Below are 17,562 nucleotides of genomic sequence, written 5' to 3' on the forward strand. Positions count from 1 at the left end.
CGAGGTGGTGCTCGACCACTCGAGCCACGTTCTGCAGCCCCCAGGAAGGTTTTTGCATTCAGTTCATTGGCGTTTGGTCCACACCCAGTAGTGCCAGGCCTTGGTCCTGGTGGTGCTGGGGTGACCAGCCTTCAGGTCGGACCTGGACCCAGACCTCCTGTGGGCAGAGCATGCCAGCCTCAGATCCGCCTCCAGCCTTGAGGGACGTTTTTGTTTGCACTTGGTACACATATACAGCACAGCAGTGATCAGGGGCAACTCCCGGCTTAGTGCTCCACGGTTGTTCCTGATGGTGCTCAAACTCTTGCTCACAGAGCCTGGCTCTCTCCGGCTCTCCCTGGCGGCGCTCAGGGTGTACTCCTGACTCTGTGTTCGGGGCTCACTCCATATGGGATGCTGGGGATCGAACCCGGGTCGGCCGCCTACAAGACAAACATCCTCCCTACTGTGCTATGATTCTGCATACCCCCCAGCACCCCCCAGTATTTAAATAGTAACTTCAGAGTCAGGGCTCAAATGGTCGGGCACTAGCCGGCATGCGAGAGACCCGGGGTTAGACCCCCAGCACCCAAACGACGCCCCTGTCCGCAGTGCTCTGTTCCCATGAGAGCTGATTAGGGGTCACCAGCTCTGGTGCTGGGACCGGGAGCTGCTCCCAGCCAGGGTGACCACACCTGTTCCACCCATGCAGAGGGAGGGGGCCCAGATGTCCCCTTCGTGGACAGCAGGTAGAGGTGCCCTCCTGCCAGCCACCTCCTGGTGGTGTTTGACCATTTGAGCCACATCTGTGGCCCCTGGGAAGGTTTTTGCATTCAGTTCATTGGCGTTTGGTCCACACCCAGTAGTGCCCAGGGCTTGGTGGCCAGCCCACACATGCCCCTGAGTGCATTGGTGGGCTTGATGCCCAACACCCCAAAACAAAAGGCACAGGGTAGCCCCGTGCCTTTAGAGCATGGCACCAACCTTGTACCAGGCTCTGCTGCCAGGCCCGAGTGCCGTGAGCAGGGAAACCCCGGGCCGCGGGCCTCCATGAGAGGCGTGCCCGGCCCTAGGTGCAAGCAGGCCTGATGCCTGCGGCTTCCTCCCAGTTCTTTAGGTGGGCTGGTGACACCTCCAGCTGCGTGCAAAGGCAAGTGCCCTCCACACGGTGCTCTCGCTCAGGTGCAGTATCTTTTTTTTTTTTTCTGCAATTTGGGTCACACGCAGCGATGCTCATAGGTTACTCCTGGCTCTGCACTCAGGAGTTACCCCTGGCGGTGCTCAGGGGACCCTATGGGATGCTGGGAATTGCAAAGCAAACGCCCTACCCACTGTGCTATCGCTCCAGCCCCCATGGGTGCAGTATCTTTATCTCATTAAACCTCAGGGTTTCCAGCCCAGGAGGCTGGGCAGCTGAGACGCAGTGCTGCTTGTTGGTTTGCTAGTCTGAGGTTAAGCCAGTGCTCAGGGGCTCCTCCCGGCTCTGCTCAGCAGGTGGTTCTTGGGGTGCTGACACATCTGCTGGGTGACAGGCGGGAGGGTGCACTCTGCTCCCAAGGGACAGCGCGCCTGGCAGGACAAATCCAAAGAGTGGTTCCCCCGGAGCATGAGCATCTGCCTCATAGAGTGCCAGCGTGTCCCTGTCTCGCCCCAGGAATTTGGGGCTCAGCCACTCATTGTGGAAAAAAGCCAGGCCCAGGCTGGGAGATGGCTCAGAGGGGAGGGCGGGTGCCTGAGAAACTCAGGACCTGGATTCCATCTCTGGCACCACAACACCCCCAAGCACGGCAGGGGAGCCCCCCTCAACACCCTCCCCAAAAAAAGGTGAAAAAAAATGAGGAAAAAAGCCAAACCAGTCCATTCCACGAGCCGAGGCAGGAGGGACCCTCCAAGCCTTGACCCCCGACCCTGGCCCTGCCCCCGCCCTCTGCCTAGTTCCTGCTTCAGCGGCTGCTGCCAGTCCTGGGGTCACCTGCCCACATGCCTCTCTACTGGGGAAACCCCACCCCGAGATTCCCCTCTCACATTGGGGTTCCTGCACCCCCATCCTGAGCGGGGCCCTCCCTGGGGACTCTGCCTCTTGGGCTGGTTTGCGGGGCCAGACGGGGCTGCAGGGCACGGAGTCAAGTCGAGGGGCACCGGGGGTCCCACCTAGCAGTGCCCAGGGCTTACTCCTGGCTCAGTGCTCAGAGCATGGGGGGACCAGATCGGGTGCCAGGGATCGAGCCTGGGTCAGCTGCGTGCAAGGCCAGAGCCCTCCCGGCTGTGTTCTGCATTCCCCCCCCCCCCCCCGCAGCCCACAGAGGGCGCGGCCCCACATCTCCACCCTTCAGTCACCTCCCAGGTGCCAGTTCCAGGCACCTGTTCCAGAACCCAGGCGGCCCAGTCCTGTGTTCAAGCTGCCCGAGGCGCCCCCTGCGGCGACACACGCAAATGCAGCTGCCCGGCGCGAGAGCCCGCATCTGAGCCCGCATCTGGGCCTGAGACATGGATTTCCCCTCTTGAACTTCAGGCGTACTTTCCCGCATGTACCCTTTCCTGTTTTCTTTGTGTGTATTTCTGTGTGTGTGTGTGTGGAGGCGGGAGGGAGTTGGGTCACACCCAGCAATACTCAGGACTTACTCTTGATTTTGTGCTGGCAAGAATCACTCCTGGGGCTGGAAGATAGCACAGGGGGTAGGGCGTTTGCCTTGCACGCGGCCGACCCGGGTTCGATTCCCAGCATCCCATAGGGTCCCCTGAGCACCGCCAGGAGTAACTCCTGAGTGCAGAGCCAGGAGTAACCCCTGTGCATCGCCAGATGTGACCCAAAAAGCAAAAAAAAAGAATCACTCCTGACAAGACTCCAGGGAACCCAATGCAGTGCAGGGGATCGAACCTGGGCCAGCTGTGTGCAAGGCAAATGTCCTCCCCACTGTCCTCTCTCTGCATCCAGCCCTTTCTAATAATCTGGGCACATTTGCCTGCCTGGAACATGCACTTTCTACTTCACTTTTTTTTTTTTTTGGCTTTTTGGGTCACACCTGGCGATGCTCAGGGCTTACTCCTGGCTCTGCACTCAGGAATTACTCCTGACGATGCTCAGGAGACCCTGTGGGATGCTGGGACTCGAACCCAGGTCGGCCGCGTGCAAGACAAATGCCCTTCCCGCTGTGCTCTTGCTCCAGCCGCCCATGTTTGCTCTCGGTAAAAAGTCAGTACTTCTTTTGTTCTCTCCCTTCTTTCCCAAATAAAATTGTTTTACTTCAAAAAATTAAAATGCAGGGGCCGGAGTGACAGTCCAGCGGGAAGGGTGCTTGCCTTGCACGTGGTCACCCTGGGTTCGATTTCTGATATCCCGTATGGTCCCCCAAACCCCACCAGGAGTAATTCCTGAGAGCAGATCTGGGAGTGATCCCGGAGAATTGTCGGGTGTGATTCCCAAAAATAAAGTCTTTAAAAATGCAGATGTTTGTAGTAGTTGTCGTTATTGTTGTCCCCTGGTGACTAGGGTCCCATGATGCGTTCGGGTCCAATGCCCAACCTCCCAGCCAATGGAAGAAGGAACAGGGCCACAGGCTGGTAACTCGTGGTTGGCCCCCTCGCCCCCAACTGCAGATGCCAAAGTTGCATCCCTGCGTTGCTGGAGGAGCAGCCTGCCCCGAGTGCGAGCACCCGACCTCTCTTCTCTTTTTCGGGGGGCTGATTTTGGTGCTCCCAGCACTGTGCCCAGGGGTCACTCTGGGCCATGCTTGGGGAACCCTCTGTGATGCCAGGCATGGAACCAGAGTCAGTAGAATGGCAAGGCAAGTACCCTCCCCGCTGTGCTCTTTGGCTCTACCTTGTTTGCTACAAGTCGCTCTGGGTGACGCTGGCCTTGGGCCACTGCTCACTGGGAGACTCGGACAAGGACAAGGAGCCGACTGCAGCCCTGTTGCCAGATGCGTGGGGGGAGGGGGCAGGGGAGGAGAGGCCCCTTGCCTGTGGCTAGCGTGGGTTAAATCCTGGCACTCTGAGCCTGCCAGGAGTGATCCCCAAGCACAGAGCCAGGAGTTAGCTCTCACCATTGCTGGATGCGGCCCAAACAAAAACAAGTGTGTGTATGTGTGAGTGTGAGTATGTTGGCTGTGTCTGTGTGTGTGTTGGCTCTCTCACTTGGACCCTGAGGAATTCATCCAGGATGGTGAGGGGCGGGAAGAGGTAGGAAGGTTTCAGGAAGCCACAGACAGGAGCATTTTGGGAAAACTAGGAGGCAGGGTCTGGCTTGTGGCAGGCTAGCTTGTGCCAGGCCCTGAGCTCCAGCTCTAGTGCTTGAGCCACCAAAAAAAAACAAAACAAATCTTGGGCAAAGGGGCAGGGATGGCTCAGCCTCGCTTGTGTGGGGCCCTGAGTTCCATCCCCAGCACCACAGACCAAACTGCCCAAACCCAGAAGAACCCAGATGTATAAAACAGCTTCTGAATTTCATTCATTTATTGTTTTTGTGCAACATTCAGCAGTGCTCAGAGCTGACTCCTTCCTGGCAAGCTCAGGGGCCCATATGGGGTGCTGGGGACCGAACCCGGGTGGGTTGGGAGTAAGGCAAGCACCCTCCCCGCTGTACTGGTCGCTCTGGCACCAAAACAGCTTCTTTTGAAATGTCCCACATATGATCCCTTTGAGCCCTGCCAGGAGCGATCCCTGAGCACCGCGGATGTGGCCCCAAAGCCCCTCCCCCCCCAAATAAAATCATATAAAAGAAAATGTTCCTATGTGCGGGAAGATGACCTAAAGGGCTGGAGCTAGGCAGTCTGTGCAAGAGCCCCAAGTTCCATCCCCCCGACACACACTGCATGGCCCACCCCCCACCCCACCCCCGACCCAGCAGGACTGGTGAGTACATCCTCAGTTATTCAAATGAAAGAAGGCAGGGGTCTTTCTACTGTTTGGCCTCTAGGCTTCAGTAAGGGGCGGTGAGGGAGGAGTGAGGTCTGAATCCCCCTGCTTTGTTCCGAGTAAGCAGGCCCGGCACCCCGACTCTTCTCTGCCTCGTGCTGCCAGGCGCCAGCGCAAGTCACACGGGACCCGCGATGCTTCCAGGGCGCGCTGCCTCCCCGACCTGCGCGCATCTCGGCCCGCTTTGTGTCGCCTGCACTGTCCCGTCCCGTCCTTCTCGGGTCGCAGTTCACTCGTTCCTTAAAAGTGGGCGGGTTCAGCGCGCAGCTGGGCTCCCGGCGCGCATTCAGAGTTCCGCGGCGCGCGCGAGCGTCCGCGCCCGAGCCCCGCCGGCACGCGCCGGGCTCCAGGACCGGAACAGCCAAACCGAAGCTCCCACCAAAGTGCCACACGCCCCCCAAGCTCGCGCCTGATTGGCTCGCCCCGCGCACCCTGCGCGCCGCTCCTGCCTTCGGATTGGCTCCTGCGCTCGGGGGTCTGGGCTGGAAGCCTCCGCCTCCCTGATTGGCCCGACCGCTCCCGGCGCTCGCCTCTGATTGGGCGCCGGCGGGCCCAGCTCCTCGGCTCCCAGAGGCCCCGCTTTCTGATTCGCCGCCCGGGCCAGCCCCGCGGCCCGCACGCTCAGTGGCTGCGTCGAGACCGGCCGCGGCCTCCGATTGGACGCGCGGCGCGCCCGCGGCCTGATTGGCCAGGACCACCGCCCCCCCGGCTCCCCATTGGCTGCCCGGCCGAGCCCGGTCTCCGGGTAAGATGGCAGCGGACGGACAGTGCTCGCTCCCCGCTTCATGGCGGCCGGTGACCCTCACCCACGTCGAGTATCCCGCAGGTGAGGGGCGGCCTCGGCGCGGCGGACGGCCCCCCGGGCCCGGCCCGGCCGGCCCGCGCGCTCCGGCCGCGCTGGCCCGCGGAGGCCCGCGGCGGGGCGGGCTGGGAACTGTCAAAACGGCCCCGGAGGGGCTCGGCCGGCGCTGGCCGCGCAGGCGCCGTGCCGCGGCCCCGAGCTGGGCCGAGCCGGGCCGGCTCGCGGGCGCCCTCTGCGGCCGCGCGGGGACTGCGGGGCCGGGGGTCGCGGCCGGACGCTGGCCGGCCCCCGCCCCGCCCCGCCCCCGCTTCCGCCCGGCCCGGAGGGCGCGAGCCCCCCGCGCGCGGGGCGTGCGGCGGACCCGGGCGGGCGCGGGCCGTGCCGAGCGCTCCCGGGGGCCACGCCCTGGCCGGGGCCGGGCCAACCGCCGCGAGGGGCCGCCGAGGGGGTCGGGGTCTGCGTGTCTGGCGCTTCCCCCTGCGAGACCCCACCCCACCCCACCCCCGTGCCAGTGGGTCTGGCGGCCTTGGGGTCAGCGGTGTCTGGGCTCAGGGTCAGCCTGTGCCTGGCCTGGACTCCCCATCCCAGCGGCCGCCCTGGCGAGGCTGCAGCGAGGGTCAGTGGGTGCCGTGCAGCCTGGGGGGCACCCTCCGAAGCCCACCCCACCGACCCTGGGGCCGAGGAGGGCGCGGCCCTGGGAACCCCGGGGCACGTGCCAAGGGAACTTTGGCCTTCTCTGCCCGGGCTCACCCCGGGTGGGGGCGGGGGGCGGGGCCCCACCTACCCGGCCGCCCCGCGGGGCTCGTCCATTCATTCATTCATTCATTCGGCTGAGTCTGGGGAGCTGAGCAGGCTGACCAGGAGAAGGCCCCAGGCCCCTTCACCCCGGCGATGCCCCCGAGTGCCCCCCGCACCCCGAGCCGTGCTCTTTCTGGCTATCTGCAGTGCTTTGGGGTTGAGTGAGGCTTGTCTCGCGGGGTGGGGGGGGCTGAGCAGAAGTCGGGAACCAGGAGCCCTTCATTGCGGGCCAGCGCACTCCCCACTGCCCACCCGACCGCGGCCTGGACGGGTCGCAGTGCCCCCTCCGCCAGCCCCACAGCACCCGTGGACCACGGTGGCGGTCCTGCATTTCTGCCAGATTCACCCCCCACCCCCACCCCCCAGACGGTTCCTGGGGTAGCACGGGTGCCCAGGGCTAGAAATAGGGCAGCAGGTGCCCAGGGAGCGGAGCCCTGGGGGTGGGGCCCCTGGCTGCCCTGCGGGTCCAGTGCTGTCAACAGCACCCTAGCAGGTAGAGGCGGGGCTCAGCCTAGCGCGGGGCCCTTACCCCGGGGCCAGTCAAGTGGCATGGGCCATTTTCCATGCCCTGGTGGTTTTGCTGCCGGCATGGCAGGATGGAGGGGGTGTGGCGTGATGCGGGGTCCCCTGGGCTCACTGTGCCAGAGCACTGGCGCCTGGGGTACACCCATCTCCCCACTTTGCGGGTTGGAGCTGAGTTTCCCCCGGGAGCCTGCAACAGTGGGCACTGCACAGGGGCCTCCTGCCAACCCTGCCGGGCCATGGGGGTCCTTCCCTCCCAGGCCGGAAGGCGGGAAAACAGGGAGCTGGTTGGCCACTCCCAAGAGGGGCCAGTCACGGCCACTCATTCTCCTGCCCCTGATGGCCTGGGTCCCTGCTGGCTTCTGCAGGCTGGGGTGGGGGGACACTGTGGCCCCAGGACCCTCAATATCTCTCCTGGACCAGGGCCCTACTCTGGGGTCAGGGTTGGTGCCCAGCAGTGGAGGGACCAGCAGCTATTTTTTTTTTTTGGTTTTGGGGCCACACCTGATGATGCGCAGGGGTTACCCCTGGCCCCGCATTCCGGGATTCACTCCTGGTGGTGCTCAGGGGACCCTGTGGGATGCTGGGGTTCGAACCCAGGTTGGCTTCGTGCAAGGTGTGGGCCCTCCCGCTGTCCCATCGCTCCGGGCTTGCTGACCAGCTCTTGGTGCGGCCCCCAACCCCTACCCCTTCCGCCTAGGTCACTTGGAGCCTGTCATGTGCCTGTGACCCCGGGTGTGCCGGCTGGGAGACCCTCGGGGGCACAGAGGTGCCCCGCTGCTTGGCCTCTCCCCCGTAGGACCCCTTGTGTGTGCTGACCTCTTTCATTTTAATTATTTTTTGGGGGGGATGCAGTCCCACGCACTTGATCTAATTTTACTTTCTCCAAAAAAATCGACATATTTTGGGTCTGGAGCACAGCGGGTAGGGAGTTTGCCTTGCACATGGCTGACCCGGGTTCGATTCCCAGCATCCCATAGGGTCCCCTGAGCACCGCCAGGAGTAATTCCTGAGTGCATAACCAAGAGTAACCCTTGTGCATCACCAGGTGTGACGCAAAAAGCAAAAAAGAAAAAAAAAATCAACATATCTTGGACAAGCCTAGTATGGAATTTGAGGGCTTTAGTCCCCCGCCCAGTGGGTGTCCAAGCACCCTGCAACGACCCCGCTCCCCACTCCCTCTCAGCCTGCCCCTCCGGGAGCCACGGGAGCCACCGAAGCTCTGGGGGTTGGTTTTTGTTGGGCAGGGGACCCCACACCCCGTGGGGGGTCTGGGGTGCTGTGGATTGAACCCCAGGCGGCCGGCACTGGCCTCCCTCTGGCCCTTGGAGATGGGTTTGTCAGGTGTTGCCGGCTCGAGACTGATTTGGCTTAACATGCCACTGGCGGTCACACTTGCAGCTCGGGGACCCTGGTGGGGCCCAGCCCGCCCTCTCCCCCCCACCCCATGCCGCCCCCCACATCTGCTTGCCTCCTCCCCGGAGGTGAGCCCTCCCACCCCCTCTCAGGGGCAGGCACCTCCAGCCCTACCCTGAGTCCCAGCAGGGAGGGTGCAGGTCACACCCGCCACTGGCCCGGCCCTCGGGGATCATGCTTTGGCAGTGCCGGGGACCCAGCCCACGTGGGCCGCCCGCTGGTGCATTTCTCTCCGGCCTGTGGGTCAGGGGGGCTGTTTCGGGCCCCTCCCAGACGCATCCGCCCTCCCCCTCTCTCCCTGTCCCAGGTGACCTCTCCGGCCACATCCTCGCCTACCTGAGCCTCATTCCCGTGGCCATCATCATCGGCTTCGTCACCCTCATCATTTTCAAGCGGGAGCTGCACACGGTGGGTTGGTGACCGGCCAGCCACACCCGTTCCTGGCGTCCCCCCTCCCCCGAAACCCCCCTTGCCTGCTGCCTCTTTGTCTGGGGGGGCTGCTGCTCCCACCTCAGTGCTCAGGGCTTGGTCCCTGGGTGCAGCCGAGCCGTGTGCACTCCGCAGCTGCCCCCCCACCCTGCTTGCGGGGCAGGGGGGGCAGGGAGGGGGCACGGGCCGGCCTGGGGCTGACGGCGTCCCCTCCCGGCAGATCTCGTTCCTGGGGGGCCTGGGGCTGAACGAGGGGGTCAACTGGCTGGTCAAGCGCCTGGTGCAGGAGCCGCGGCCCTGTGGAGGTAGGCCCGGCTGTGGGGGGCGGGCCCCGCCTCGCCCGGCCCCCCTTACCCCTCCTCTCTCCCCAGGCCCCCACACGGCGGTGGGCACCAAGTACGGCATGCCCTCCAGCCACGCCCAGTTCATGTGGTTCTTCTCCGTCTACTCCTTCCTTTTCTTGTACTTACGGTGAGCTGCGGGACTCACTGTCACCCCCGGAGCGCCCGGGGGCGGGAGGGGCGGCGGGGGGGTGGGGCACTGTCTGACGGGCGCTTTCCCAGAATGCACCAGACCAACAACGCCAGGTTCCTGGACCTGCTGTGGCGGCACGTGGTCTCCCTGGGCCTCCTCACCGTGGCCCTCCTCGTCTCCTACAGCAGGTACGGGCGGGACTCCCCCAGGGGCCTGCACCCCGCGGCCGGGCTCTGGGACCCCAGCGAGGGCCCCGGGGCAGCTGCCGTGCGGGGCTCCCGGCCCTGAGATGGTGTCCGCCCACCAGGGTCTACCTGCTGTACCACACCTGGAGCCAGGTGCTCTATGGCAGCGTCGCCGGCAGCCTCCTGGCCGTCGTCTGGTTCGTCTTCACGCAGGAGGTCCTCACCCCCTTCTTCCCGAGGATAGCGGCCTGGTAACTGCCCGCCCTGTGGGTGGGCGTCCTGGGGAGGACCCTCCTTCCCTCCCTCCCTCCAGGCCTGGCCCCAAGCCCACACCCATGTCCCTGGGTGAGGCCAGCCTGGCTTGGGGTGGGTGCCATACTGGCCGCGGCCACCAGGGGGCGTGTGGCGCCACCACTGACCTGGCGGGGTTCGGGCCTCTGTCCCCCCCCACCCCCCAGGCCGATCTCTGAGTTCTTCCTGATCCGGGACACCAGCCTCATTCCCAACGTGCTGTGGTTCGAGTACACCGTCACCCGGGCGGAAGCGAGGTGAGTCCGGGGGCCGCGGCCCTGCGCGCAGGACACAGCTCCTGCCCCAGTTTCAGAGGTTTCCCAAGAGCCGCCTTTGCCCACGCCCTCCCGGCCTGCTTGTCCAAGGCGGGGAGGCCGCCGGGAGGGGTGGACGCCGTGTGTGGGGGCGCCCCGCGCCCAGGGAGCTGGGGGTTGCCCCAGTGGCACGTTGGGACAGAGCTGGGCCTCGGCCTCCTGACTCACGCGCCCCAAATCCTGGGTGGGGTGCCGGGCCCCGCCCCCGGTGCAGGGGGAGCTGGGCTGAGCCAGAGCCTCGGGAGAAACCTGGGGAGAAAGCATGGGGACTGGGGGGCACGGTGCCGGGGTCAGGGCGTCGTGGCTGTTGACCCGAGACCCAAGGAGGAAGCCCCGAGGGTGTTATGGGGGGGTCGGGGGTGGTGGTGAGGGCCAGCGGGCACCCTGGCATGGCGGGACGCAGCCCCACTCAGTTGACCCACTGCCTGTCCAGAGGCCCCCTTAGTCCCTGCTTTGTACCGGGGCCACCACAGCTTTGTGGGCGGGGGTTGGGGACAGGGCCAGCAGCATGAGATGGGGCGGCAGTTGGCCCGGCTGTGGGGGTCCAGCGCGCTGCCCAGGAGACCCAACATAGGGGGGGTGTCTGGCAATTGGTGGCCGGCCGGAGGTCTGGGCAGGGGGCCAGCCTGGGACCACCCTGCCCTGGGGGGGTGTCTGGATTTTGGTGTTGGGTTCTGGGAGGTGTCGGGCCACCCCAGCTGTGCTCTGGGGCAGCTCCTGGTGGTGGTCCTGGTGGTGCTCGGGGGACCAGGTAATGCTGGGCCTGGGCCCAGTTCCTGCACACAGGGCAAGTCTTATGCTCTGCTAGTCCGCAGGCCCAAGTCTCAGGATCTTTAATTGATTTTCGGTGGTGCAGGGGTCGAACCTGGAACTTCAGTTGAGCGAAGCGAGCACTCTCCTAGGTCCCAGGCTCCGCATTTCAGGGAGGGTCCCATTCTCGCCTTGTTTCTGAGATTCCAACCAGCCAGCCCTTCTTTTCTTTTCTTTCTTTCTTTTTTTTTTTTAACTTTTTGGGTCACACCCAGCGATGCTCAGGAGTTATTCCTGGCTCTGCACTCAGGAATCACACTCCTGACGGTGCTTGGGGGACCATATGGGATGCCGGGGATCGAACCCAGGTCGGCTGCATGCAAGGCAAATGCCCTACCCGCTGTGCTATCGCTCTGGCCCACCAGCCCTTTTTCTGGACAATGTTTTTGTTTGGTGGTGCCAGGAATGAGGGGGTCATCATCCCTGCTGCTTTCAGTTTCCTGGGACCACCAGGGGGTGCAGTCTCACACACACACACACACACACACACACACACACACACACACACTCTCACTCAGTTCTTGGGTTCTCTCCGAAGCCCATGAGCACCCTTTGCTTCACATCCTTCCTGCTGTGAGAATCACTATCTCTCATCTGGCTTGGTCGCGCTGGCAGAAACGGCCCCGCCCAGTGTGGCTCCCGGGACCGAGAATTCCCCGACGTTTCCGGGATGCTGCCAGGCGCCTTGGTCTTATCTTCCTCCGTGGGCCACATTCCCTCGGTTGGGGTCAGGGCTGCTGGGGTGTCCAGCCCCCACTGTGGGACAGAGGCCCTCTGACCCCCGCCTCCCCCCACCCCCATCATACTACAGGAACAGACAGCGCAAGCTGGGGACGAAGCTACAGTGACCAGGGTCGTGCTGGGTCCGGACAGACGGAGTTGACCGAGGGACAAAAGGCGAGACCTCGACTGACCCGAGTCGCCAAGCGGAGCCTTTTATTTTCGTATTTTCATTTTGAGGAACAAGGTGGACCAAAGGGCTGGGCCTGCCCCTCCCCAGGACCCTGGTGGCCTCTGCGGGGACCTCGTGGCCAGCGAGGGGTGCTGGCTGTGCTGCCGCCGCCCCAGCGGGCCAGGCCGGGGGTGGGGAGCGGGGAACTGCGGCCTCCAGAGGTGCGAGAAATCCACACTATTTATTTTGGGGGTTTTGTCAAAGGCGAGTGGGGTGCCGCGGACGGGCGGGCCGTGAGCCGGAGGGGGGATGGGGGTCAGCTCCCCGCCGGGCCGCACCTCAGCCTCCTTGTTCAGTGTTTCCTGGGCCGGCCCCGGCCACTCGGCGCTGCTCTCATTGTCCCGCCCGTCCCGGTCCACCAAAGGGCTTTCGCGTCCCCAGCCCGTCCTGAGCCTGCACGTGTGTGTGTGTGTGTGTGTGTGTACGCCTGCACGTGTGTGTGTGTGTGTGTGTGTGTGTGTGTACGCACCCAGGCTGTTTACAGCTCCCTGCCCGCTGCCCGCCGGCGGCCACCCTCATCTCCATCCATCAGAGCGCCGCGGCCCCACCCGACTCCCCTCCCTCCCAGAGGCTGGGACCAACTTGCGCCCTGGCTGGGGGGGGAGGGCTGGGGGGGGTCGCACAACCCCCCCCACCCCCCACCCCGGTGCCTGGCACCTCCCGAAGGGACCACACCTCTAAGGGCTTGAAAGCCAGCTGGTTGGGGGGAGAAGCTTCTGGAAGCTCTCGAGGCTGCTGGGCCCTGTGTGGGCGGTCCCCGCCCCCCCAACACACACTCACCCGTCTTCTCCGTGGAGGAGCCTCATCCGCTGCTGGAACACGAGACCGCGGTGCTTTCTTCTGTTGGGAGAGTCGGTGCCCGCGGCGGCTCGGCCGGGCACTCGCGTTCACACCCCCTCCCCTCTCTTGCTTGGTTCCTTTTGACGTTGGTTTTGGTTTGTTTTTTTTCTTTTTTCTTTTTTTTTTTTTGCTGGAGAAAAGCCAAGCGTGAGGCGGTTCAATGAAAACTCCTGACATTGTTTACTCTTGTTTTCAAATAAAATCTTGAACTCTGGCGGCTGTAACCTGGGTGGTCGCGCCCTGGCGAGGGGGTGGGCAGCCGAGGGCCGGGCGGAGGGGCAGGCCTGCGCGTCGCTGAGCTGGTCCTGAGGCTGCACTGTGCCCAGTGGTGGATGTGGGTCCCCTTGGGCCCCCTGCCCCGGGGCTTTAGGGTCCCTCTTTCCTTTCTGTGTGGTCTGACTCACCAGACAGTGGTTTCTGTTTGGGGGCCGCACCGGGTGATGGTGGGGCAAAGGCTCACTCCCTGCAGTGCTCAAGGTCCGGGCAGTGCCAGGGCCAAGCCCAGGACTCCTGTGGCAACACCTGCACACGAGAGCCAGGGAGAAACTCCGAGCGTGCAGCCTGTGGTTCGTATCAGAGGCCCGGGTGGGCCCCCGCCCCACCACCATCTGGTCCCCAGCACCACCGGCGCCCCCCCCTTGAGCAAGGGTCTGGGCATAGCCCCTAAACCAAACCAGGCAGCCAGCCGCCTCACACCCTGACACTTCATGGGGGGTGGGTTTCAGGGGTCCAGCTGTCGTGTGGAGTCTCAACTGGGTCTGCCGCCACCCGGCTGCACGGCAGCCAAGTGCCCCACCTCCACGTGACCCAGTGTCCTTAGGGGGTGCTCCGAGTGCGGTGCTCAGGACACATTGTTCAGTCGCCCAGGACAAGGGGGACTCGGAAGTGACCAGTCCTCACCTGACCCAGAAACCGGCTCTGCTCCTTGGGAGCTCTCAAAACCCCGGACTTTGGGTTCAGGGGCCAGGGTCACGGTGTGGGGCCGAATCAAAGCCCCTGCAGGGGGGGACCGTGCTCAGCCTTGTCACGGTGGGGGGCGGGGGACAGTGCCGAGGCCTTGGCACGTGTCGGGCATACGTGGGGCCGATTCACGCTCTGGCATCCCTCTAACAGCACGGTACCCCCAGGACGTAGCAAGTGTCGCCAGGAGCAGCTCCCAGGTCCTGTGCTGTCGGGGTCCTGGCCAGTCGACCCCGGCACACTGGAGTACGATCCCCCTGGTCGCCGGACTTAGTCGTTATGGGAGAGGGAGTGGGAAGGGGAGAAGCCTCTGCCCTGGCCATCTGCACACCTTGTCAGGCTCAGTACAGATATTAATGATTTACATCGCCCGCTCTCAAGGGCCAGGTGTATCAACTCAGGTAGACAGGAACTATTACATCCTTCATCCTTGACCAGAGTGGTGTGTTGGGAGTGCTGGAGCAAGCCCCTGGGCCCCTGTAAGCAGGGCCAGCTCTTTCTTTCAGGGGCGGGGGATTTAGTCAAAGTCTCAGGCCGGCTACTGAGACCCCAACATTTCCCCCTTTTTGTTTTATGTAAGAGTCAGCCGCCGAGGGCCACCTGGCAGCCTCACGCTGGGGTTTTAGGGGTCGCGCCTGTCCTAGGTTGCCTCCTCTGAGGTCTTACCCGTCCCTAGCTCTCCGACCCAGTGTGGAGGCTATATTACACTTTCTCACACTCCTTCCATGGCCACATGCACCCAGGCTGCATCTCCTGGTCGAGGGTCTTCAGGTTTGTCACTGCATAGCTGAGCATCACCACGGCCCCAAATCAGGTTCTTATCATCTGAACAGGCGGTTTACAATATATGGCCCAAGTGTTACAAATAGCAAATAGTAAAACAAATGACCCGGCCAAAGCAGACACAAGTGTGGTAAGCATAAAAGCAACACTCTCCCCCTAACGCGGCACACAACCCCTCCCCCCCCTTGCTGGAATAATAAGTCCAGTCCCAGCTCTTACAAAAGCAGTCTGATAACACCTCCACATTTCCCAGTTTCTTGTGCCTGGGCACACATAAAAATAATGCCTTTGGATCAATCCTTTAGATCCTGGACCTTGATATCCATAGTGACATCCTACTCAGATCAAATGTGATCATCGGGAGCCAGGTCCCAACCCGATGTTGTTCTGTGATGGAGACCACCAATCTGTCACTCCCCACTCGATTGAGTTCTCAGATGAGGTTGTACGGCCAGTGTCCGGTGGCATCCACGGCGACCGCAAGGAATGTCATGATCCAGAAGGGGACTGCCATCTAGAAATTAAACAGAAAGGATATCCTCATCAAGGCGTCATCACACCCCTGGGTGTTATCAGGATCTACATATTTGAGGACCCTTGTGGGCACCCAGATAGGTTGGGGTTCAGAAATAGGAAACACACACCCAAAGCCTCAACCAGAAGTAATGAGTGGATCTGGGCCTCTCCATTGTCCTGTGGAGGGATCTTTCCATTGGACCAGGATTTCTGATCGTGCCTCCTGCTGCTGTCAGTGCCAGTGAAAAGGCATGCGAGAATCTTCTTTTGAAAAATTTAATATAATTAGGGCCACCCCAGAGGGGAAAGGGTGCTGTCCCTCCGCCTGCTCCCCCTTGGTGGCTCGGTGGCCGCCATCTTTCAGAGGCCACTGGACAGTCAGGTTTGGGCCCGCAGTGACAAGACACGCGGGGCCTCATGGGATGGGGATGGAGCCGGCCCTTTCCTCCTCACCCCAACGTGATCCTAAGTCGCCACCCACAAATGGCCTCTCTAGCTCCTGATCAAGCTGCTTAATGGCCGTGATCCCAGAGACTCAGGGACAAATCTCAAAACCCAGCAGGTTTCGGCAAGAAATCCCTCCAGATTTCAATTACAAATCACAAATCATCCTGTTAATCATCGATTGCCTCAAGCAGGCCCCAGTAACGTCTCCTTCATCCTAGCCCTGAGATTATATTCAAAGCTCTTTAGGAGAATGAGACCCATCATTGTTACTGGTATTTGGCATATTGGGAACACCACGGGGAGTTTGCCAGACTCTGCCGTGTGGGCAGGCTACATTCGGTAGCCTGCCAGTTTGTCCAAAGTAGGAATGAGATAATAAGATGTCATAATAGGATGTCTTCGCGGCCGCGCGGTTCTGGGAGCTGGGTTTTATAGTCTCTGAGTCTTGGCCGTTGATGGGATTACACGGCGCCAGGGGGCCAGTTGGTGGGTGTGACCCCCGCCTACTGGAATTTGGAGGATCTAGGTGGAGGATGCTCGGCCCAAATCCGAGTAGGCTTGGAGATCTCGGCCCCAGAACCCACGTGACTTTGTCCCTCTGCCAGTACCTTCATGTGTGCCGCGGGGGTGTAGCTCAGTGGTAGAGCGCGTGCTTAGCATGCACGAGGCCCCAGGTTCAATCCCCGGCACCTCCATCTCCCCTCCAGATTTAATTGTTAAAATTTCGGAATTTCAAAATCGTGCAGCCACTACTGCAGCCACACGACATCATATGTTATTCATAACCAGCAATAGAAAACAAATTGTCTACTGTTGCCTTTTCAGCAGATCTGAGTGTTGGGGTAAAATCCCAAATAATAATGGTGGGTCTGGTGTCAAAATATTGAATGTAATCAAAGTAGAGAGAGTGTGATGTAGAAATCATCTGCCTCACAGGTAGGGGGAGGGTGTGGGATGGGGGTATACTGTTTTTTTTTTCTTTTTGGGTCACACCCGGCAATGCACAGGGGTTATTCCTGGCTCATGCACTCAGGAATTATTCCTGGCGGTGCTCAGGGGACCATATGGGATGCTGGGAATCAAACCCGGGTCGGCTGCGTGCAAGGCAAACACCCTACCCGCTGTGCTATCACTCCAGCCCCCATACTGGGGTTTTAGGAGGTGGAGAATGGGCACCGGTGAAGGTACGGGTGTTTCATTGTGTGACCGAGACTTAAACCCGAAAGTTTTGTAACTGCTCTCACAGTGATTCAATAAATAAAATTATGAAAAAAAAAGAAAAATTTAATATATTGAGTGTGAAGAGTGCAAGCCGTAACTGCTGGTGGTGACTAACTCCCCCTTTTTGTTTTGAAAGCTGGGTTTTCAAGGTTTGATTACATTGCTCTGTAATTGGGTTGTATGGGATACTGGTAGAATGCTGGATGTCCCATTTTTTCAGGAAGTCCTGAAGTGTTTTACTAATGAAGCAAGGGCCATTATCAGTTTGTTCTTTTTTTTGGGGGGGGGGTCACACCTGGCAATGCACAGGGGTTACTCCTGGCTCTGCACTCAGGAATTACTCCTGGGGGTGCTCAGGGAACCATATGGGATGCTGGGAATCGAACCTGTGTTGGCCGCTTGCAAGGCAAACGGCCTACCTGCTGTGCTATCACTCCAGCCTCCATTATCAGTTTTAACCCTAGCTGGTAATCCCAAGGTGTCAAAGCACTGTAAGTAATGGGAGATGACCTGCTTAGCCCTTTCTCCGATGTGGGCAGTAGCCCAGTAGGCTTTAGAGCACGTATCCACACTCACAAAAATATATTTTAGCTTGCCAAATGGTGTGTGGTGGGTAACATCAGTTTGCCAGAGGGTGTTGGGCTTGAGCCCACGTGGATGGACTCCAGGCCTTTGCAGAGGCGGGACTTGTCCAAAGGGTTTACAGGAGGCGCAGGTCCTCTGACAACTGGCTTTAATTCTGATATTTGAATTAATTCTGATAATTCAGAAAACGCGCCTTCAGCTTCTGGACCCTGTCCACAACGGTCGGGAGGTCTTCTCCTATCTTTTGTCGCATTCCACCTGGGCGGGGGGGGCCTCAGTGGGACCCTCCTCAAGTCATTGCCAGACTGATAACGCTAGGGCACT

The 17,562-nt window shown here is 61.4% G+C and overlaps 1 protein-coding gene and 1 non-coding gene across 2 annotated transcripts; both read left to right on the forward strand.

Annotated features, from left to right (window-relative positions):
• Window positions 1-5,347: 5,347 nt before the first annotated feature.
• On the forward strand, window positions 5,348-11,867 carry DOLPP1 (dolichyldiphosphatase 1). The gene is made up of 8 exons (XM_056108906.1): window positions 5,348-5,719; window positions 8,739-8,839; window positions 9,081-9,165; window positions 9,232-9,331; window positions 9,424-9,522; window positions 9,642-9,770; window positions 9,978-10,067; window positions 11,746-11,867. Exons 1-8 carry the CDS (start codon window positions 5,644-5,646, stop codon window positions 11,780-11,782), a joined length of 717 nt encoding a protein of 238 aa, XP_055964881.1. The 5' UTR covers window positions 5,348-5,643; the 3' UTR covers window positions 11,783-11,867.
• Window positions 11,868-16,055: 4,188 nt separating this feature from the next.
• On the forward strand, window positions 16,056-16,127 carry TRNAA-AGC (transfer RNA alanine (anticodon AGC)). The gene has a single exon. It is a non-coding gene; the product is annotated as a tRNA-Ala (tRNA).
• The last annotated feature ends 1,435 nt before the right edge of the window (window positions 16,128-17,562 follow it).

Source organism: Sorex fumeus, unplaced genomic scaffold (assembly GCF_029834395.1).
Source record: "Sorex fumeus unplaced genomic scaffold, SorFum_2.1 ptg000233l, whole genome shotgun sequence".
Taxonomy (NCBI): Eukaryota; Metazoa; Chordata; class Mammalia; order Eulipotyphla; family Soricidae; genus Sorex; species Sorex fumeus.